General features: G+C 41.2%; 2 protein-coding genes across 14 annotated transcripts in view; one reads left to right on the top strand and one right to left on the bottom strand.

Moving 5' to 3' along the window:
- LHCGR (luteinizing hormone/choriogonadotropin receptor) overlaps nucleotides 1–22,018 on the top strand; it is a 27,608-nt gene extending 5,590 nt beyond the window's left edge. For 4 of the 8 annotated variants that reach the window (XM_064415158.1, XM_064415154.1, XM_064415159.1 and 1 more), the window contains exons 2-10: nucleotides 2,154–2,225; nucleotides 4,742–4,816; nucleotides 7,087–7,161; nucleotides 7,250–7,327; nucleotides 9,478–9,546; nucleotides 10,186–10,260; nucleotides 11,432–11,617; nucleotides 14,092–14,172; nucleotides 16,416–22,018. In XM_064415158.1, coding sequence (XP_064271228.1) covers nucleotides 4,815–4,816; nucleotides 7,087–7,161; nucleotides 7,250–7,327; nucleotides 9,478–9,546; nucleotides 10,186–10,260; nucleotides 11,432–11,617; nucleotides 14,092–14,172; nucleotides 16,416–17,697 — 1,848 coding nt within the window. In that variant the 5' untranslated portion in view covers nucleotides 2,154–2,225; nucleotides 4,742–4,814 and the 3' untranslated portion in view covers nucleotides 17,698–22,018. Of the gene's footprint in view, nucleotides 1–10; nucleotides 45–829; nucleotides 928–2,153; nucleotides 2,226–4,741; nucleotides 4,817–6,475; nucleotides 6,551–7,086; nucleotides 7,162–7,249; nucleotides 7,328–9,477; nucleotides 9,547–10,185; nucleotides 10,261–11,431; nucleotides 11,618–14,091; nucleotides 14,173–16,415 lie in introns of those variants that run through there. The other 4 variants (XM_064415157.1, XM_064415156.1, XM_064415152.1 and 1 more) reach the window with 3 other exon arrangements.
- GTF2A1L (general transcription factor IIA subunit 1 like) overlaps nucleotides 21,106–23,608 on the bottom strand; it is a 12,215-nt gene continuing 9,712 nt past the window's right edge. For all 6 annotated transcript variants that reach the window (XM_064415163.1, XM_064415165.1, XM_064415161.1 and 3 more), the window contains one exon: nucleotides 21,106–22,106. In XM_064415163.1, coding sequence (XP_064271233.1) covers nucleotides 21,999–22,106 — 108 coding nt within the window. In that variant the 3' untranslated portion in view covers nucleotides 21,106–21,998. The remainder of the gene's footprint in view (nucleotides 22,107–23,608) is intronic.

The raw sequence follows: 23,608 nt of genomic DNA, 5'->3' as shown, positions 1-23,608 counted from the left end.
GGATGGCTCTGAGCTGTGTGGTGGGAGAGGAGGGACCTTGAGAGGTGGGAGAGGCTCGAGACCTTGAGACTGTGCAAACCTCACGGAGTTCAGCAAGGCCAAGTGCAAGGCCCTGCATGTGGGCCAGGGCAATCCCAAGCACAAACATAGGCTGGGCAGGGAATGGATCGAGAGCAGCCCTGGGAGGGACTTGGGGTGCTGGTGGAGAAGTTGGACATGAGCCACCAATGTGTGCTGGCAGCCCAGAACGCCACTGGTATTCTGGGCTGCATCCAAAGCAGGCAAGGGAGGGGATTCTCCCCTTCACTATGCTCTTGGAGAGCTGCTATGCACCTGGAGAGCTGCACCCAGCCCGAGGGCTTCCAGCACAGGAAGGATGTGGACCCACTGGAACGAGCCCAGAGGAGGCCACAAAAATGCTCAGTGGTTTGAAGCACCTCTCCTAAAGAGACAGGCTGAGAGAGCTGGGGTTGTTCAGTAAATATTCGTAGAATCGTAGAATGGTTTGGGTTGGAAAGAACCTTGCAGATGATCACCTGTCACTCCAAGCTATCACCATTACCACCAGCACGCTGCTCACTCATCAGCATGTCACAGGGAGGTAGTAGGCTCATGGCCTGGTGTAACTGAAAGCCAAGATTTGGGTTTATTTTTTGCACCTTCAGTCACATTTCCATTTCCTTTGTTCCTGAGCTGATGGTGCAGTTACAGGGTTATAGAGCAGGAATTTCTCAGCTTCTACTTTTTGCTTCTTCCTGAAGTTATTTTCCTTTTGGCTCAGAGTGTTAAAACCCACAGCAGATTACTTCTACCTGTCTCTACCCTTCAGGGAAAAAATACATTCTTCAAGCTGCATGACTTAGTTTCATTCCTGATTTAGCCAAACCTCACACACAGCAAAACATGCCGGCATCAATCTAGAGACAGGTATGACCCAATCACAATGGAATGACAAACATATATACCCTTCTTAGGTCGGGAAGCACTGTTATTCCCAGTCTACTGACAGGGAGGCAAGGTCCAAGGGAACTAAATTATTTGCCCCAAATCATACAGACTTTTTGGAACATAGCTAGGAAGTGACTTCCAGGCTCCTTGGTACATCCAGATTTGTAACCCCTAGACACAGTATGCTAGACAGCCTGCCTTTCTAATGTGTAGGAATGACATGTGTTTAAATATATAAAAAATATGTAAATATTTACATTAAAAACTTGATGAACATTTAACATAAATATTGACAATAATAAATATATTTCTTCATATAAAGGATTATGATAATAATGAAAAAAAGCTGGTTATGTGAATATCACAAAAACACTTCAGTCAAAAAGCCTTGAGGGGGTGAGTTTAAGGATGGGAAACAAATGTCTCTGACTAGATATTTGTCATTCTAAAGCAAAACAGAGCAATTATCTGTTTTTACAGAGATAACATTTTGAAATATGTTAAATATTTTCCTATGACTGTTATCAGAGAGAGTGTGGTCATGGATAGATAAATTGGCTGGTAAAAGTACTGTGGTTCAGATGTGCAGAATGGTAAAATGTGGCTCTCCCACATCATTGTTAATTTCTCAATCAGAGAAACTAAAAAATTAAAATCTACACTTGCTTTAAATCAACTAACCACACTGATGCAATTTATTTAAAAAAAGAATTCCATAATACCAGACTGATTTGAAGTTCTTCTACACTTTGTGCACAGCCACATTCATGATGCCACACTGCAACATTACAGAGGTATTGCTGGGAGGAGAACATGGTGCAGCCAACACAAAGATACTGTTTTAATAGAGAAAGCTTTATGTGAAAGCCACTTCTTCTGAGGATCTAAATTTAAATAGCCTGTAGCTTCCTTTAACTGTGAATGTAGCAGCCTACTTTCATCAGGCTATAAATTTACTTAATAGGTTATTATTATTATTGATTTGATGGTCTCAAATTTATGCTGTTGAGGAACTGACCCAATATCTTTTAAATTCCATTTAACTGAGATCAATGCCAAATGGATCAGGCCCCAGAGGTACAGAGAACAGTGGGAAAAGTAAGGTGGTATTATGCTTTATTGGTTTTCTCCCTAACATAATTGTACAATTATAAAGGAAACCCCATGCCTTACAACCCTTTCCTCCCTCTCTTCTTTTTTTTTAGATCATTTACTCACCTGCCTGTAAAAGTAATCCCATCACATGCATTTGAAGGACTTCAAGATGCCTTCATCATGTAAGTTGTCAATATTTTCCATAGGCTTTTCCTTAATTTCTTTAAAAAATCATCATTTTATAATAATGTAAAAATGCTAAACCACTCTATTGATGAAATAAAACCACAGGGGAAGGATAAACATAGCATTCCTTTTCATTTAAACAGTATACAAAAGATCCTTTGAAAATGTGTGATTTTTAACAGCTGTTTAGAGATCAAATAATGAAATATTAATCATGTCAGAGAGAACTGGATACAGCTTAGTAATTGATGAGAGGAGCATTTGATTAGCAGAGGAGATAGATTTCTATCATCAAACATTACCTCTGCAATGACAGCCATGGCACATTATGCATTTATAGAAGACCCAAATAAGACATTTCTTCAGCATTTTGCAGTGAGAGATAAGCTTGGCAGGGCATCAGTAGGATTGAGCCCTTTCTTTGATCTTTCAGTTTGCAAGTGCTGTAATTTTGCTCACCGGGTCTGCACTGCTTCTTGACCCTCTGCATTGTGTCTATTTTCCATCAAGGATTCAGACCATAAGGCTTTTCTCACCCCTCTTGCCCTCATTTCTGCTGTTATTCCAGCTGAAATGGCATGCTTGAGTCTCCTTTTATTTTTTATTTTTTATTTTGTCTGCATTGAGTGGCCTCTAAAGGACAAAGTTGATGACACAGCAGTGCAGTGAAGAGCAGGGGAATGACCTCCCCCAGAACTTAAGCAGCAGCACAGAAGATGCTGCTTGTTCAAGGTGCACTTTTTGTACTTTTCTGCTGCACATATACAACAGCAATACAGTATTAAAGCAGAATCTAGTGGTGCTGTATTCTTGCATCCACTTGCCTCTGAATATTTAATGAGAACTTAATAATTTTCACACTGGAGACCAACTTAAATCTACAAAATTTCTCCTACCTGTATGACTTGAGGCTACACTTTCTCAAACTGTCCACATGTCACATTCTCCATAAAGAATGCTTTGTTCTTGGACATCATCCCTTCCATAACAGGAATTTAATTGATCTTTTTTGTGCTTTTAATGAATCTCTCCAAATTTACTGTGTGGGAATCAATATATTTCTCTGAAGTTGGTTTGTAGAACACTTCATCATTTTATTGCCATTTAGTGCAACTTAAAAATGCATATTTTTTAATTATAAATCTCTGAATAAGATATTTGGCAACACATCACTCTCTAGATAAATTATTCTCATGCCATAAGTCATTGCAACATATGTAAATAGAAAAACTTTGGCTGACAGGGAGGATCCCATAGAAGAACCATGTTTCAGACCCCAAAAAAGTTCTGTGAGCAGGCACTGATCCCTCCCAGCCTGTGAATCTCTGAGGATTAGGTGCCCAGCAGGCCACTTATTCTACATCCATCTTTCATTTATAAGTCATCGATGCAATACCAAACATTCTCACTGAATTATGATGATGAAAAAAATTTTTGGTAATTCTTTAAGACACATATACACAATAACTGTGTGATTTCTAGTGTGCCTCCCCCTTTGCCACTACAAATGAAATACGGAATTTATTCTGGTTTAAGGGATTTTGTATCACAAATAGAGTTGTCTTCTCATAATTGCAATTGCATTAAGCTAACACTCAGGACTGTGTCAATAGTGACTCTGATGGTGTTAAACACATTCCAGTTGTTTGGAAAATATTTTTTTCTTGAGAGTGTGTAATCTTAGGTTTGCTTTTTGTGCCCTTTTAGCCAATTCTGTTAAGAAATTTTGAAGATCTTTCTCTTATATATGCATCAGTGTATAGTATTTACTTTCAGGACTAAGTTTTGCATAGCCTCTTAGATCTTAACAAGCATTTAACAAGTATCTAATAAATTGGTTTAGTTTTTCTATGTCAGTATTGATTAATCTTGAGTACACATGTGGAACAGGAGCACCTGTACATCACAATCTGAGTGCCACCAAATACAGTCATGTTTGTCTGTGTCAGGATGAAAAGAGACACTGCCTTTCAGTTTTCATACATGTAACGAAAATGGCATTTAAATCCAAACATTGTTCATGAAGTGTGCTGAATCCATATCTGTGTATTCCTACATCTGTGGATGAGAGGACCATAGTTCTGGCTTGATAATAACATGTGAAGCACCATGAACGTTATCCACGTCCTCACTAAGCAGATAGTGAGAACGTGGATAATAAATTCACTAAGCAGAACCAGCAATGGGAGAGAGGAAAAAGCTCATCAGGCTTACATTAGTTCTGACCCTCAGTCTCTAGCTTACCTGCAATTTACTGAGGAAATGGAAATTGGCTCTTACAGTGGCACACATTCCTAAGGGTTGGCTTTCCCTTTTGCCAAGACGGAAAAAGGCTCGTCCTCTCTCAAATCCCACTGGCACAGCCTGCCAGGATGTCTAAGGTGAGGCACAGACAAGACTGATAGGAGGGGTTGAACAAGTGTGCATAAAAGAAGGAAATACAAAGTGGAAAGCCAGTTTCTGGGGTCTTTTCTGGTAATGTGTTGCTTTGTGTCTGCTGTTTTCATTGTAGTGAAATCTCGCAGAGCGACTCCCTGGAGAGAATAGAAGCAAGTGCCTTTGACAGCCTTCCCTCCTTGTCTGAAATGTGAGCACCAGTTAAAAAAAGGCATCCACGTTGTGGTTTCGGATCACTGAGGAGTAAACAGGCTGCAGAGAAGTATTCCTGGACCAAATCTGTCTCTGTTACTTTGATTGGCTTTGATTGAGATCTGTGATGAGAAACATTTCTCTCCCAAATGCTGTATAAAACAGTGAGCACTCTGTAAGGCCTGGCCTTGGAGATCTAGCTCATGCAGAGACATCCCTGCACAGAGTCCCACTGCTTTCAGTGAGCTCAGTGGCAGGAAGGGAGCTCTGGCTCTGTCAGGTTTTCTAAGTGGAGAAATAATTTGAGATGACAACAGATGAGAAAAATCTTTCTTTTTGAAGATGCCGCTTTCAAAGCCCTACATTATTTAAATACAGCTGCTTAGTATGCATAGCTCTTCTGCGGAGCACTAAAATATTACTCAAACAGAACATGCAGTGATTTTAAACTTGACCTTCACAGCACAGGCATCTGAGAGAGAGAGTTAAAAGCAATGACTAGGAGAATGCTCTGAAATATTTAGTGAAATTGGAAACTCTAAATCTGATTCAATATCTCATTACTGCGTTTTTCGCACAGCATGACCAGTGAGTGGCTGAAAATTGTGCAACTGAGGACAAATTCATCTCTTTTTCCTTTCATATGTGAACATCACTGAAGCCAGTCACTCACATAAGCAAGGAATACACATTAGTCAATCTCTGACTGAGTCCAGCTTCCATTAGAATCAGTGGTGTGTTTAGGAAGGAATGAAAGATTTGGCCCCATGCATTCACCTACAGTTTATGGATAGCTTGTCTTATGCCTGTCTTCCAAAACCCAAAAGCTAAGCAAGGCCATTAAAGAGCTATAGGAAGCTGGCAAAAAAACCTCCTTATATCTTGAGAGCTGTGCAGGACTCACATTGCAAGGGTTTGATGTCCCAAGCTGCACTGAAGTCCACGTTCAATGGATGATCAAGGTAGTGAGTTCAATGGCATCCTTGAATTTCAACTTTTCTTACCATTTCACATGCTAAACCTTTGTATTTTGTAAGTCATGGGCTGGGAGGGAGCTGGGCTTCAGTTATGGGGCTTTAGGACAAACAGAGCTTTTCCAGATAGTTCAGCTGCAGGGAGTGCTGCTTGATGAAGAGATCTGCCTGGTTTTTGAGTGACCACTAGCAAACAGGACTTCTCACATATTCCTCTCCCAGTTTCTGCTGATCCACTTCGAACAACCACTGCTCTAAGGAAGTCCATGGAGCTCCTAAGAGCTTAAACTATCTGAGGAACTGCCTTTCCTGGCTAGCAAGAGCATCAGTAAAGTAATGGAAATGAGGGATGATTGACGGGATCTGATTGTGGAGCAAGGACCAGGCACACACACAGCCTCAGTTCCAGGCTTGGCACCATGTCCAAGCCCAAAATGCTAATTCCCACAGTGACCAGGACATCCAACCCTAACCAGCTCAGAGAACCATGAGAATTCAGGCAGTGATATCTTTTGTTGGCTGCCTAAAAAATTGCAGGCTATTTTTATTACCAACAGCACCTCAAAATGCACCCAGCAGCACATTTGCAGGCTGTTTTCTGAGAATGTAAATTGCAAGCAAAACTCAGGGCCCTCCCAAATCTATACTGATTGTAATACTGAAATATTTTTCCCTCACTGCAGATTAATCCTGAACACGAAAAATCTGTTGCATATTGAGGACGGAGCGTTCAGAAATCTTCCAAGGCTAAAATACTTGTAAGAAAGAGCTCTATTCCTTTTCTGTTTGCTCTATTTATTCTTTTCTTCAAAGGAGTAGACAAATCAAATTAAGGAGTGTAAGGAAAAAGGTCCTTCATGCATTACAGTATCCTAGAAGTACGTACATTGTTTACTACAGCTTTAACCTGGAGTTAGCCAATAGTGAGGTCTTTCAGTGTACAAGGGCAGGGCAGTGATGGACAAAGCAGAAGTCTGCAAAGTAGCTCTGATAAGTGCTTATTTCTAGAATAAAGCTTGCAGACTAACAGAGTACTAAACAAAAGATGTAACTAAAATCTCTCCCTCATGTTTAATGTAGTGAGAACATATGCTGCTCCTCTAGGACACTGCTTGAGAATTCTGAAAACTTGATTTTTACAGGACTTACAAATACCTTTGGAGCCTACTTAAAAAATTAGATTTGTCAGTCCCTTTTTAATGCACTGTTAAACTTACACCTACCAAGTTGGCTTCTCATTGCATCCACTCTGGTAATATTTTCTTCTATAAATAGGAATTATGCTTTTCTCTAGGAGCATTTGTAACACTGGAATAAGACAATTTCCAGACCTGACACAGATCTTCTCAATGGAAGCTCATTTTATTTTGTAAGTAGAGACCCATGCTAACCCAGCTGTGTTTTCCATCTTGTTCCTGAGACACTGACAAAAACACCTTTTTTCTTTCCTTCCAAAGGGAGCTCTGTGATAACTTGCGTATGACAATTATACCACAAAATGCTTTCCAAGGGATGAACAATGAATCACTGACACTGTGAGTAAAATAATCCTAGCTCCAGCTCCTTCTGTGAGGATAACACTTCTGCTTGAGGAAAGTGGGTTGACTTCATGAAAATCTTGACACTAAGCCCCATAAAAAATAAATATGTATTGTGTGTTGAATTTTAAATGCCTAAGAAACTTAGGGATGTTCTTCAAGATGAAGAACAGAGTTTCATTTAGGAAAGAAAATCGGATAAGGGATCTAAATCTTCATCGTCCATGCGATGCCGTTTTTAAAAATACCATCAGCAGGACATAAACTACAAAATCTGCACTGGAGGCCAAAGTCTCTGTCCTTACCTCAAGGATGTGGTCTCTTGAAACGGTGCTTTCAGGGACCAAGCAGTCTGAGGGAGATGAGCTTCAGCTGCACAGGGTCCCTCTGAAGAGGAGGGATGGAGACACAGAATAAATTGGTAGAAACTACAGATGCTGCTTCTCACCCTGATTAATTTTGTCTCAGCTTACTTTCCTATAAGATCCCCGTAAGTGTCCACACCCAAGACTTTCCTTTTAGCCAGCAGTGGGTTCATTGTCTCAGCCCCCTGTGAGGTGGGTGGGTTTGATGCTATGAGATGCCCCACCTGAGGAATGCAGAAAGCAGCAGAAAGCCAAGGTGTAATGTCCTCTGCCAACACAGCAAGAACTCAGTATGAATTTCACCACTCACTTAGCTTCAGGAAAACTTCCACAAAGTAGTGCTGGAAGAGGAGAAATCACAAGCTGAGCCTCTTGGCCAAAATTTGGGTTTCCCAAGGAAGGACCCTCAGAGCCACAGAGAGCAGTAGGCACCTACTTGGCGTGGTAGCCACAAGCCCAGCCCTTGGGGTCCAGCTCCAGTTCACATCCAGTGGGAGCCCTGCCCAAAACTCCATGGGTATTTGCACCTGCAAAAGAGCTGTGCACATAGCAAGAACTGCAGCTGATGGGCTCTTCATCAGGCTGATGTGCCAGCATGACAGTAATTTTAACCCAGATTTTATATATTGACCAATACCTTCTGGAAATGAGAGAGGAACTGGGCATAAATGTGACTGAATGCTACTCCTACACGATGCTAAAGAGGAGCAATTGCTTGGATTAGTGCATCATTTCATCTTATGAGCCTCTTTCCTCCCAGCAAGTTCTCAAAATAACTTCAGAAAAATTATTATTCTGCTAATGGTGCAAGAAAATGAACATAAAAGAGATGGAGAAAGGTGCTTAAAGTCTTTACTGTAACCCTAAAGTGTATTAAATGGGAGGGAAAGTCAGGAAACAGACAACAGTTATTTTTCTCCCATCCTTTTGTGATTGGGAGCTCACAACAAGAAGAAAAGAATTATCTTATCAGCAGCTTCCTAATTGTAGAGCTACATGTTAACCCCACCCCAATGTTGTTAGCTGTAATTAGGTGGAGTAATTCCTCCTGCTACACCATGGTCTGGTGAAACACAAGTAATCTGTGGAGGTGTAAAGCCACCCTGCAGTCACACTTTGCACTGCAAATAGCTAATTTAGCCTTTCCAGCAGTTAATGTTTCTTGTGGATTGGAAAATGGATCCTACACATTGTCATGGTCTTTAAGGCTATCACTTAATTTCAGTGTTGTGCTGAGGTAGATACCATCTATCAAGTGAAGTCAGGTGCTCTCCACTCTTGAGCACTTGGGAGCAGGTTTCATAGGGCCAGTTTGTGCTATTCCAAAAGCAAGTGAAAAAGCAACAAAAATGTTGTTTAATTCACAAACAGTTCCACGTTTTCTAATAGGGCTTAATATTAAAGAACAACTAATAAATACAAGTGACTATATTGAATTTCTATTGGATACATGAACTTAATATCCCAAATAGATATTAATAGACCCATAGGTTACATTTCCTACTGAAGGAAAAGAGCTGGGCCCCAGGTAGGCACAGGTGAGCCCCTCAGCAGGGGGAGGATCTGTACCTCAGCAGAAGTTCTCTTCAGCATCTAAACAGGAAGGAGCTTTAAGAATTTAAACTGCACCTTTCTTAATTTAAGAGCTATAGTTACCTTCATTCTTTCCATAAGAGCCTCTAATCATTAAAATGAATGCAGCATTGAGGTTTGAAACTTGTAGTACAAAACATAACCTCACCTTTTCCAAATCTTTTTCCCTTATGTTTATTTAATCTCCAGCAAGTTGTATAAAAATGGATTTGAAGATATCCACAGCCATGCCTTCAATGGGACAAAGCTGAATCAATTGTGAGTATGCTATCCCTCCTCAGTAATTGACACAGTAAATAAGAATTTAAATAGTCAGAGGCTCTTCCTTCAGTTTAACTGGCTGTATCCTCTGTTTCCCAATACCCATGAGAAAACTGCAACTTTCAGTGTCATTGTGACTCAGTCGTTAATCCTGCAGCTCTCACTGCTCTTCCTAAAACAACATCCCCTAAAATAGTACAGCTTTTGTGACAAAAGCACATAAATTCTTAAGAAAATTTCATAAATTAGTGTAGAACTTGAAACAGTAGCCCAGACTACGGATGGGCTGGAAACATCAATGTCTGGAAATATCAATAGTTTTTAATCCCTCTCGCACCCTGGGGGACTAGCGTGTTGGTTTGGGCAAAATATATATTTGCTACTGTAGTGAAAGAACCAGCCTGGTTGTTCCTGGTTTAAGTCAGAAGAATTTGGAATTTATCACATTTAATTGTAGATGATAATGATCTGATGACATCAGAGGAAGTAAAGGTCACATGGGAAATACAAGCACTCCCCAGGCAGGCAGTGCAACAACCAGTGCTGTGGTGGGAGAAAGAATTGAAACAGGTGTGAAGAAGGAAAAAAAAAAATTTAAAACACAGATGTAAAGAGAGTTCATTTTTGCTTCCACAGAATCCTGAAGGACAACAAGAACCTCAGGCGGATACACAACGATGCCCTGAGAGGGGCCACAGGGCCAGATGTCCTGTAAGTATCCACAGCTCCATGACCTGAATGTCCTGTGGGAACTGCTCTGTGCCACCACAGCTGTGTCACCACAGCAAACACAGGCTTCGAGTCTGGAAGGAAATTTGAGCTCTTACCCTCTGTGTACAAAGTGGAAACATGTCAAGGAGATGCCATGAAATTAGAGAGTGAAAGGAGTTTGCACAGCACATATCAGTTCTAGTGTTGGCATTGATCTGCACCTCTTAGACATTTTGGTTTTTGCTTTATTTGTGTCAGATCCTCCTGATCCTGTATCTTATATTCTGACATTGTAAACTAACTTGTCCTTTGGTAGGATGGACATGTTTTGGCAATATATAGGTTTAGAACTTGTTTATAAAAGTGAATCACTTGATTGCACGCTGTAAGCTCATGCTGAATAAAACTCATTATTATCATCTTCATGATTTATTAATCAAGGACTTACTGGAGGGCTGTCCTGGCAATAAAACACAGTGTGCTTCTGTAAACAGCACTTTGTGCTGCACATGCCTTTTTTGTGCCTTTTATTGGTGCTTTATGGAACATGGCATTACTGACATCACTTTCAGAATTGTGGGCCTTTTTTTTTTCCTTTGTTTAATGTCCTGACTCTGAAAATCCTTAGTCACTGATGGACTTTCTTCACACAAACAGCCCCTCTAAAGTTACTGTAAGCCAAACTGCTTAAGTTTTTCTTGGCAAGAATGACAGATTCTTTTGGGGTTTTAATTAACAGCCATTTAATTAAAGCACCTAGAACAGCCCTTCAGAGCCAAGCAGAGAGCAAGGAGGGTGTCCTACCTGTTAGCTGGCTGGAGAGTCACTATTGCCCACTTTCTTCTCTCCCTGTCTCTTAAAGATGCTTCCCTCACTCCATGCATGAATTTCAAATGGAAAGGTCGGGACACAGCCCCTGGAGTGGTGGGTTTCAGTTTCCCTAGGACCAAGGGAGCTCCTTGCCTGGCTGGAACTGCTGAGCCACAGAGCCACTCTTATCCCGTTGCTCTGTAGTTTCACAGACCATGTCTCTGAGCTGGGCATCAGGTGCTGAAGCAGCTTTGTAGATCTGAACCTTTATGAAAAAAACATTTGCTGTTACCTACTGTCATGCTTTGGTGGTATTTTTATAGGGATGAAAAGAAAAGTGAATGCTCTCTTTGTTTCTCAGGGATATTTCTTCAACAGCCCTGGAGTCCCTGCCTAGTTACGGGCTTGAGGCCATTCAGGTCTTAAATGCAACCTCATCTTACTCATTAAAGAGGCTGCCACCACTGGATAAATTCAGCAGTCTTCTGGAAGCTGTCCTAACATATCCCAGCCACTGCTGTGCTTTTCGAAATCTAAGGACAGAAAGGTAAGTCCAAATAGCACGTTATGGTACTACAGTGCTTCAGAAGTTCCAAAATGGCAAGTCTGCTTTATTCAGCTCACTTGGTTTGATTATCTTCATTCCAGTTACAGGGAAGCTGTGGTGCATTGCAAGGCCTTGCAGGAAACAGCAAATCTCTGCTAAGACCAGGAAAATTATGTCCATTTATTTTAGAGAAGAAATGGATCCCATACTGTGCCCCGCATCTGCTACCAGAAACATTAATCTAAGTCTGTTTAAAGTTTACATTTTTCTTGGTATCTCAATTAAAAGCCTACTGGCATACAGAAAACAAACCTTTATCAATAGCACATTGCCCTAATTAAAAATAAAATGAAACCTTTAGCCTTTAGCTTAATTAATACAGGTGATATGATGACATAGTAGAAAGGGCAAGCTTTCAATTACCTACCAAAATTTAATGCCTGCCACAAGCCTACAGAGAGAGGTTACATGATTTAGTTCCAACCATTTCAAGTAATCGACAGTATTGTTCTCCCCACAACTGGAAACCGTGGCACAGGGAGAGCTTTGCATCCACAAACTTGGGTCAGTTAAACAAAGACAAGTGGAGCTCATTTTTCAGCATTTATGTTTCAAAGAAAACAACCCCCAGTTGGCTTCAGGCAGCCAAAAGCAACCCCAAATGGGTTTGGTTTGAGCCATGGAGGTGCCTCGTTTCTCACCCATCTCAAACAAAGGCCACAGAAATTACACACTGAGCAGGCAGTTGTGGGAGGCCTGATCATTGTCACCCCCATGCCTTCACTTTAAGGCAGGCATACATTCCAATTCTTTAGGGTAACATTAGGGGTTAATCTGTGCTTTCTCTGCCTACCTCATTTTACTAAGGAGTTCTTGATTCTGCAAGAACAGAACAAAGATTCTACTGTTAAGAATTTCTATTGCTAATGAACTGATTCTGTCGCAGATCACATCTCTGAGTGTATTAAATGCAGGAGCAACTCTGGCAGAGAAAAAAAAGTATTTATTCTGATACAGATAACTACATTTCTGATACTCTATTGTTTTGTGGGTGCTTGACTTTGAAGCATGGGCATGGTCTATAAAAACAGACGTGCCTTAGTAAGTCACTATCTTATATTAAGTGACTGTTTTCTTAGTAAATTGCTAGGGAGGAAATCCCATGCAAATCAGGAAATTATTGCTCTCCTATCAGGGGCATCAGCAATGAGGCGAGACCAAAGCCATTTCCATCCATACTGATAGAGTACCTGGCTGCTAGTTTCAAAGGCTCAAACCCAGAGATTTTGCCAAATGTATCATCTTTCAACTTGTACCATTCAAACTGCTTTACTTCAAGCATGCAAACTCTGCCTCTAGATTCCAGACAGCTTTTAAAATAGGGTCCTCTGGGGAAGATTCACCCCATGCACGGGCTTGGGGCTGAGCTGCTGGAAAACAGTTCTGCAGAGGACCCGGGGACCTGTCCCTGAGCCAGCAGTGTGTCCTTGTGGCCAAGAAGGCCAGTGGTGTCCTGGGCTGCATTAGGAGCTGCATTGCCAGCAAGTCAGGGAGGTGATCCTGCCCCTCTGCTCAGCCCTGGGGAGGCCAGTCTGGAGTGCTGTGCCTAGTTCTGGGATCCTCAGGATGAGAGACATGGAGCTCCTGGAGCAGGTCCAGTGGAAGGCTACTAAGGTGGTCAAGGGTTTGGAGAACCTCTTTTATGGGGAAAGGCTGAGGGAGCTGGGGCTGTTCAGCCCCGAGGAGAGAGGACAGAGAGGGAACCTCATCAATGTCTGTCAGTGTCTGAAGGGAGCGTGTCAAGGGGATGGACCAGGCTCTGCTCAATGGTGCTGGGCAGTAGGACAAGAGGCAACAGGCAGGAACTGATGCACAGGAAGTTCCATCTGAATATGAAGAAGAACTTCCCTCTGTGCAGGTAACCAAGCACTGGAACAGGTTGCATGGAGAGGGTGTGGAGCCTCCCTCTCTGGGGATATTCCAGAACTGTCTGGAATGTGCTCTAGGATGACACAGGGAGGTTGGACCAGATGGACCACAGTCCCTTCCAACCTGACCCATTCTGGGGTTCTGTATCAGGCCAGTTTCCCAGCAGCTGTTAACGGGCACTTCTCCAAAAGCCAGCCTAACTGCTTCCCTTCATCCTGGTGGAGAATCTGGCCGACTTCAATACAATATTTCAAAACACACCATTTAATTCAAGTTTAAGTTATTTTACTATTTAAAAAAATACATCTTGCACAATAACCAAGTTGAAAGATCATCCTTACACACTTTACACATCCTGACACTGCTTATTTTCACAGCATTTGAAGTCTTCTCCTTCCCACTTCCAGATGTCTGCAGGAACATTTGTGCTGCCTTGAGGCCAGCGCTTGCTTACCTTACGTGTCTCTGAAGATCACTTGCAGAGAAGACAAGGCTTTGGCCAAAATCCAGCCTGAAACTTAACTTTCTTCTCATCCTTCTTGCAGACAGAATTTGTTGTTTTCCATTTTTGACAACTTCTCCAAGGAGTGTGAAAGCACCATGAGGAAACCGACTAACGAAATGCTGTAAGTACCTCTCTGCATAGAGATGATGGGAGTACAAATAGAGACCTCCTCCCCTTTCTCCTGTTCACATGTTTTTTCACTAAGCAGGTCTTTTCCTGCCAATTCAGTCACCCCTACAAGTTGCACAGTGGTAATTTTACTATCGTTAAACCAAGATTTGGATTTTCAAAAGGGGAATAAAAAACCCTCATGATTTCACAAGCTTTCTCATTCCAGTTTGTCTTCTTAATTCTGAAAGGATTTCAAAATTATGATTAAATATTTACAGAAGTCAGTGGCCTACATGGAGACTTTCCACTCCCTGAAATAAATGCTGTTACTGGTGTGATTCAAGGAAGAGCTGTTATTGTTAACCTTTTTTTTTCCCCTATAGAAAGGATAATTCAAACTCTGTATATCAATAGTTTTCCACGGTAGAATGGAGTCCCTGAGCTAGAAGTGTGATCACCTCGTGCCAGTGGTTTACTCTGTCTAAACATGTATTTTCATATCATCACAGTTTTGCTTGACAGTGTTCACTGTGACAATGAGAAAGGCTAACATCAGAACTGTTGTGCTGGCTGTGCTGGATGACACAGGCTCTAACCCAGCTTTTAAGGGAGAAGTTTAAAGATTTACAATTCTTCATCCCTCTGCAGCTACATGGGAGACCTTGGGACTTCTTAGCAGCCCTGACGTGGCGTCAAAGCATTCTAAAATCTAGAAGAAACAAGGTTATGGTCACAAAACTCCAATGGTTAAATACAGCTGAAATGTGATTGATTCATTGGGATAATTACTTCCTTGGACATTATCTTGTTTGCTGGTTGGTGAGGCCTCCAACACTTGCCATTCGTTTTATCTGTCTGCTTGTTTTGGATTAGCATCTGTTGCACTCCTGCTGTGCATTAAATAGTCTGCCCAGCCTATTGGCTCCTGAAGCTTTTTGCTTTGGCAAATCCCAATCCCAGCAATTCTCTGAGCAGGCATTATAACAACCAAGTGAAAGTAAGGTTATGGTTCCTGGACTTAATGGCTGCAGACCCACAGCAGAAACCATCTGAAAGTCCTGAATTCTTACTAGTAAAGAAAAAAAAATCCAGAAAAATCCAGCTTGAATATAGCAGCACATTGAGACAGCCTCTCAGAAAATCACAATTATTTTTGTAAGTAAATAGAATCAAATGTATTCCCTGCTCTTCCAGTTTGAGCCAGTCAAGTAAATGCAAGACATTAGGCAGTTTTCCATATACAGAGAGAAGTAAGGATAACGAGTTTGGGACATTATTTGCCCCACAGGAATAGCTGAAAAGCAGCTCAGTTTCATTTGCCAGTTAAGACGCTGCTCCAGAAATATCATTTAATGGACATGTTTCAGTAGATGTGGAAGCTTAAATGTGTATTTAAATTTAAAAGCTACCAGTTTTCTCAAGAGTTGTCCCCAACAGAGATATTTTCCAGGTCTCACACTGCAGACTGAGTGTTTGCCCACCAAACACTCACAGTCAGGATGATTGGGAAGTTGGGAAATGGGCACCTGTTATGGCAGGGAAGTGCCAGAAAAGAGAGTGTTTTCTTTTAACACATTTCTTCTTTGGCAGGCTTATCACCACACTCTTGATGACCTAGAAGTTTTAGAAGTCCATCTTAAAAACCTACAACATTTTTAATTAGGCAGTGGGTGCAGCCTAAATTTAATAAACTCCTAGCTATCAGTGTGATTTAGTTAACCATGCACTTCTACTCCTTGCCCTATAATACTGCGAACAGCAAATTCCTCAGCCCCTCCCAAGCCATACATAGTCTCAGGAATTTGTTTGCTAAGTGCCTTTCCTAAGGGGAGCAAAGGTGCACAGTTAAAATCCATAGGTTATTTTAGTATGGTTTCTACAACTACCTGCAAAACCTCTGTGCATCAAAACTATCAGCCCAAGTGTTAATGTAGCTTGGACTGCAGCCAACCAGCAGCATGAGAACCATGGCTCCTTCACAAAGCAGTAAAAGTGAACTACTTACAAGTAAGCAAGTTGTATAAGAGAGCGTTTCTGTGGATGGGACTGTGACCCCTGCTGCTCTCCAAGGCTGCTTCCCAAACACAAAGCATCCTTGCAAGGCTTCGTGATCTGTAAACACCCTGTAGAAACACACGGAGGAAGTCACTGTTTTAGAACAACTGTTATCTGTTGTCTTTTGAAAAAGAATGCGAGCGGCATGTAACAAATAATTCACTTCTGTTTGGGGGGGTGGTTTTTTCATGGTTACAGCGATGACTCCAACAACACATTGCTGTGGTCAGTGGAGAGGAAGACACACCCCTTTGCAACAGATTATGAAAGTTCTCCCTACAGCTATTCAACCATTTTTGATGACAGCGAAATGGCCGGCTTTGACTTTGAGTATGACTTCTGCCAGCCAAAAGTCCTCACGTGCACTCCAGAACCAGATGCCTTTAATCCCTGCGAAGACATCCTGGGATACAGCTTCCTCAGAGTGCTGATCTGGTTCATAAACATCCTCGCCATCGCCGGCAATTTCACCGTGCTCCTCGTTCTCCTGACCAGCCACTACAAGCTCACCGTCCCTCGCTTCCTCATGTGCAACCTCTCCTTCGCCGACTTCTGCATGGGGCTGTACCTGCTGCTCATCGCCTCCGTGGACGCCCAGACCAGCGGGCAGTACTACAACCACGCCATCGACTGGCAGACGGGCAGCGGCTGCAGCACGGCCGGCTTCTTCACGGTGTTTGCCAGCGAGCTGTCGGTGTACACGCTGACGGTGATCACCCTGGAGCGCTGGCACACCATCACCTACGCCATGCAGCTGGACCGCAAGCTGCGGCTGCGGCACGCCGTGCCCATCATGCTGGGGGGCTGGCTCTTCTCCATCGGGATAGCCCTGCTGCCTCTCTTCGGGGTCAGCAGCTACATGAAGGTTAGCATCTGTTTGCCCATGGATATCGAAACGGGCCTGTCCCAAGCCTACATCCTGTTGATCTTGGTGCTGAATGTTGTTGCCTTCGTTGTCATTTGTGCTTGCTACATCAAGATTTACATTGCTGTGCAGAACCCAGAGCTGGTAGCTGCCAATAAAGACACCAAGGTCGCCAAGAGAATGGCAATACTGATCTTCACGGATTTCACCTGCATGGCCCCCATCTCCTTTTTTGCCATATCCGCTGCCTTCAAAGTTCCTCTCATCACAGTGACCAACTCCAAGATCCTGCTGGTTTTATTTTACCCCGTCAACTCCTGCGCAAACCCCTTCCTCTACGCAATTTTCACCAAAGCATTTCGGAGGGATTTCTTCCTGCTCCTGAGCAAGCTTGGTTGCTGCAAGAGCCGAGCAGAGCTCTACAGGATGAACTATTTCTCTGCTTATAACTCCAACTGCAAGAATGGTGGCACAGCCACAGCCCCCACCAAAGCCTCCCAAGCATTCCTCCTCCTGTCAGCCTTAGAGAAGCCCCATCCTGCATCACGGGACAAGACATCTCACAAGGGAAATTTACCCAGAGTGCCAAGTTACCCTTCGCAAGGCCAGTTGTGATTATCTTAGTGACTAGGGACTGTTTTACAGTGTCTTGAATATTTCATAATAAATAAAAATGCCAGTCAATAATTCTTATGCAACATAACTGTTCTGACATCCAAAGTGGTCTTTTCCCTTCTCTCCCTTTGTGATGATAGGTGTGGAATGCAGCTATAAGGCAAAACTTTTCTGTATGGGGAACCAGAAGAGTCCAGGAGTAGTCAAGTTCTCTTGAAGCTATCAGTTACTGCAGTGATTGCAGCCTGCCTTCTTTTTCTCCAGATCTGCTTCCCTGAAGTGTTTAAAGCCTGTTTGCTACCTTTCATGGCTTCTTTTTTCATTCCTATCAGCTCTGCTGGCATTGTTAGTTTAAAGAAAGAAGCACTAAACTAGATGCCTCCATTTCATCAACAGAAACTTCCAATTACACAGCCACCTACACACAGTTAAAGAAGAGCATTCAAGCAATAGGCTGTAAAGATGTCACCAAAGAGGAAAGTTTATCTATTGAACCTTTGTCACTGGCAATTTTGCAGTTTACATTAGATATCAGTCTGAGCTGGTGGGTAGTTTACTTAAATTATTAACCCATGCACAGCCGTGTGTGATCTGGAAATCACAAGAGATGCAAAAATCACAAGAGACCCCCTCTGCTGCACACAGGACTCAATTTAGGCTATCACATGTTCACACACACAAATCAGGTAAAGGGTCCCTCTCGGCAGCAGGAGAGCTGCTTCCTGCACAGGCAAGGAAGTGCTGCCTTCTTTTCCCTCCTGGGAGAATTTCGGGAATGATTTCCTCCTTTCCACTCTCTGACATCACCAGGGCCTCTTCAGCACACACAATCCAACTCTATTCCCAGGTGATGAAGCAGAGTAGCGGAGTAGTTACCTTTTGGTGACAATGTTTTCCTATTAACCAATTATTTCACTATTCATTGCCTGATGCTAAGTGATCATGCTAAATGCCTGGTCCAGATTTGTGACTGCACTGATAATTTAAGTAAGTGCAGAGTCTGATACATAAGAGAACATTGCAATCACTTTAAACCTTTTATATTCTCCTTTTCAGCTAAGTCCTATGCTTTCAAGTCTGTGACAGCAACTGAGTTCCAAAGCACTCCTCTTGTTGCCAAAACACTGCACCACCAGCTAAATTTGCTTCACGTTAATGAAAGCAATTCTTTGTACCAGTGACTGGTCTATCATTAGTACATAATTGTGATAATTAGAAATAACATCTCTGACCCACTCTTACCTTCAGCATAACGCCATGCTTTCAATCAGTGCAAAAGCTCTTGATGTAAGCACAGCTGTGCTCACGAGCAGTTCCACAGGTGGGGAATGAAGCAGGATTGAGAACAGAGGAGACTCTTAAAACTCTGTGCTTTAGCAATCAATACAAATTTCATTTGATGCACCTCTTTACACACAGCAGCCCCTGAGCTTAGCTAACAATAATCAAATAGGACTGTGAAAGGATATCTAAATATAATACAGCCAAAGGTACTGGCATAAAAAAATAGCTACTGGGCCTAAAACTTCTCTGTCACCCATACCAAAACTGATTTTTGAGCTTCATTTTTTCTGACATCCCACGGAAGAGTCCTGCACATGATTTAGGACATGACAGCACAATATCTTAAGTGAGCAACTGATTTACTTGCATTATGTTTGAACAGGACAAGAGCTTGCCAGCACACCCTCCCTACCACATAACATGGTCAGGAAACCACAGGCAAGGGAAATGAGTTAGAATTAACAACAACTGATAGCACCTGCCCTACAGAGCCTCAGAGGTAACAGCCAAGCAGCAAGAGAGTCTCTGTGGACATTTTTCTTTTTGTACCTGCTGCAAGGGAAGTGAAATCCACTATTTACAAAATTGCTGTTTAAAAAAACCTGACAAAACATCAAACGTAATTTAAATACTTAAAATCTGTCTATGCATAAAAGTAAGTAAATAAGTAAAACTTTAATAAGAGATTTAGATTCATGACAGAGCTTCTCATACAAGTTACTCTTGTTATTCCATCTCATTATTTTTACTTTACCTTCTTTGTGGTGTAAAGTTTTAGACAGCCATTTACTGAAGCATCTTTGAAGGCCATTACTGGTATTACACACCTCATCCTGTCACATCTGCAGCAATATGTCTCCTAAACTGTAGTAGCAGCAATCAAAAACATTAATTTGTAAACTATTTAGATCAAAAGCACTGATTACTGTTCAAGTCACATGATAGAGCTTACATTTTAATAAGAAACAATTTTTCAGTATAAAAATTCCTGACATCAGGTGTATTTAGTTGCAAATGCCTTGTTCAAAGCTGTAATTCTTTACTAATGTTATCTTTAAAACTAGCTAAAAACTAAGTGCTCTTTAGCAACTACATTTTATAGTGACCAGGAAAAACAGGCCAAATTCAGAAGCACCACTGAGAGCCTTTGTGGTGCTAAGTGAATGGTGCATATCCAGTCCTGTCCCATGGATTCCTGTGCCACACTACCTCTGCTCCAGTCTTTTCTGACACTGGAAATGGTCCCAACAGTTCATAATGTGCACATTTACAGAGCATGAGCACCTCAGAGCCTGTGAGAGAGTGCTGAAACCTAAAAGCATCTATCATGTGGTAAGAGCTGCATTTTTTGTGCATTTATGGGTCTGAAGCGTAGCATCAGTGCAGCTACAAGTCATCTGAATGGGGAAAAAGAAATCATACACTGGAATATTTTAACTGCCTCTGAACACACAATTCTTCACATTCCAACAGCAGCATCTATAAAAGACAAAAGGAATGTCACACTTGGTTCAAGTGCTCTAGTTCAGGGTCCTGTCTTTGACACTGGAGAGTAGCAGATGCATCCAAAAAAAGCATGTAATAGACTCAATTTTTAAAGAAGTACTTCCTGCCTTATGACATTAGCACAAGGGTTTGCACCATTATGAACAAGGGCTGGGATTTTTCCCTTCATTTCTTCCATTTATTTATTCTCTCCCACTCTCAGATTTTTCTTTCCCTTCTCCCAGCCTCTGCACCCTCTCAGGGATTAGAGATAAGCAAAATGCCTCACAATGTCTCATTCCAGCAGCCATGGGAGCAGCAGCCAAGGGGGAGGTGTGCCTTAGTGCAGCACTGCCCTTCCAGCAGGATGATCCTGTTCTGAGGCAGCCTGGCTGCAGCTTTACCATGGAATTGCCCTACAAGGAACAGGAGCCAGCCAGGGAAAAGCCACAGCTCTGAAAGACAAGGGCCCAAAGCTGCTTTTTGGACTTTTATTTCTAGAAGAACTAACAAAAAGTTCATTTTGGGAGGAATGCAGTTCTCATGGCAGGGTGAGCTACTGGCACGTGCAAGGCTTGTACCCATTTCTCTAAGCAGAGTTTATATTGAGGGAACAAAAACAACTCTGTGCTAGAAATGTATTTGAGATGACACTTTTATTATTATGCACAATTTGTATCATTCACAGCTTACTGGTCTGTAGTCCTAGAACAAAGTGGAGATGTACAGTAGCAAACTTAAATGACTTTGCATTGACAGTGAAAATAAATCACATTTTAACGTTACATCACACTACTCACTGCATCTCAGTAGACATAGCTAGTACAGAGTAAACAATAATAATTCTCATATATTGAGAGCTCCAGGATCTTTCCCAGACATTTCCCTTATTGTATCTAGAGTGCATGTCCTTAAACTGAAGTCCAAAAAACACAAAACTAAAAAAAAAAAAATCAAGAAAAGTGAGCAGCTGAAACAGCCACAGGTTCAGACTTGCATAGATATTACTTTTTTTTTTTCAACTCAAAAGTCTTTGAAAAGAATAACACAACAGTGTAATTTTATATTTCAACTCACAACTCAGCTTTTAAGAGCTGGGGAAAAAAACAACAGAACTAAAACTTATTTGATTATAACCAATAAGTAGTTCTTTACTAATTACTAAGTATTTCTTTACCTTCTGGAATTACGAACACATATAACACTTCAAACTTTAAAGCTATTCATTCCAATGATGCTTCTTCATTGGAAAAAATGAAATAATCAGAAAAGAACAGCAAAGACACCTGAGTAGCTAACAGTACAGTGGTTTAGTTTGCAAACTAAACAGATTAACACCACAAATTAACAACAGATTTTGCATCTTTTTTCATCAGAGATTTGTTGTTTTGGAGTTTGAATTTTTTTCAGTTTTGGTTGTTTGTTGTTTTTTGGGGTTTTTTTATGGCACAACAATAGAAAGTCCAATTGTTTCACAAAAGGCTTATAAGGAAATCATGCCACAGCCTTCAAGGACATACTGGAGTGAAGTTTCACCACTCTGCATCTCCAGTGGCTTTTGCAAAAACATGATCTTTACCCTCAATGGACATCACTCCATCTTTTAAGTAGAACTTCCATTTGTTCTTCGTTCGATGTATCTGATGAAAAATAATAATCAAAATTAATGAAATCACAAATATAAATTAGACCAGTCATTAAAAAAACAACAAGATTTAAGCATACCTGTTATATGTTAATATAATAAAAAACACCTGTTTTTTATTTTAAAATTGTTATGACTCAAAATATTCAATGGAATACTCAATGGAAGCATTCTACTTCAGTTGTGTATAAACAACTCCCAGCCCTCCAAGAGAGAAACCTCCTGAATCTTATCCCATCTTGTCCCACCCTCCTATCCCACAACTTCCCCCTAAAAAGTGTTCCCTATGACAGCTCAACACCAGCAGGACAAGAGCACAGTAACAGGGCTATCCCAAAACACAGCACACCTTGCAAACCAGTGTAGCTTAACTAAAATGCAATGCTTTCCTTTCCACGTGGCAAAGCAATGTTGCAGGCACAGAGGTGTTAGGAACGGGCTAAAAGCATCAAAATTTGGCTTAAAAGCAAATGCTACTATTTAAATTTTAAAAAATGTAAGAAAGAATTTGCATATTCTGTTTCTTTTTAAATACCTGTAAAGAGATCCATACTCCAGAAAATTTTGTTTAATATTAAAAAAAGGAATTTTAAATATCCCTAGAAAATTCCTTGAGCTGCCAGCATCAGTTTTCAGTTCCAGAAGGAAAAGAAACAGGACAGCAATTTTGCCAAAATCATTGCCTTAAAGGCAACAAGGTAATTTAAAACATAACTGGTTTGATCTACTTTCTACTGGGCCTATGTGTTTTATTAAATCTGTATTGCAAAGGGGAAAGCTACCAACATCTTTCCCCAGCTTCTGTAACTTTCAATTTCTAATAACATCTGATATTAAATTTCCTGTAAGGCATGCCCAGTGCTGACCCTCCTAGTAGTTTCTTTTAGATTTTCAGGCAATTTTTCAGACAAAACTTGCTCTAGATGACAGCATGCACTACCTATAGCAACTAATGTCTGAGCTCTGAGGCTGCAAAACTTGGTGCACCTTTCAATACAATACAGACACCAATAGCTTTATTTCAGAGGTATTTTCTACACATATCCCTATAACTTTCCAAAATAACTGGTCTCAGGAACAGTCAATCTGGCAGAGTTTCATAAAGACAATTTTCTTAGCACTTCTCTGTTTCCTAAACCACAGATAACCATTAAGACAGGCCTAGTTAGACACACAAAAAGTTATGTCAAAGGCACACTTTTGAAAGAATATTAAAAAAAAGTCAAGGCACACTCTTAAACTACCATATTTGCTTTAAAATAGATTCCATATTTACTTTAAAATATGCCCTTTTTTTCTTTTTTAAATTACTGACATGTAAGCATCCAAAACCATACAATAGTTAAAATGATTTAATTTGATCTTCAGCAGTTCAAAGTAGGGTTGAATTTTAAACATTAAAATGAAGGTGGACAATAAGACACTTAATGACTACTTTGTTTGTGAGACACAACAAAATTCTGGTAGAAAAATCTCAGTGAGCACTACAAAGACAAA

The sequence above is a fragment of the Passer domesticus genome, chromosome 3, assembly GCF_036417665.1.
Source record: "Passer domesticus isolate bPasDom1 chromosome 3, bPasDom1.hap1, whole genome shotgun sequence".
NCBI lineage: Eukaryota > Metazoa > Chordata > Aves > Passeriformes > Passeridae > Passer > Passer domesticus.
The sequence above is the reverse complement of the archived record's forward strand: the minus strand, read 5'-3'. Positions and strand labels throughout refer to the sequence as shown.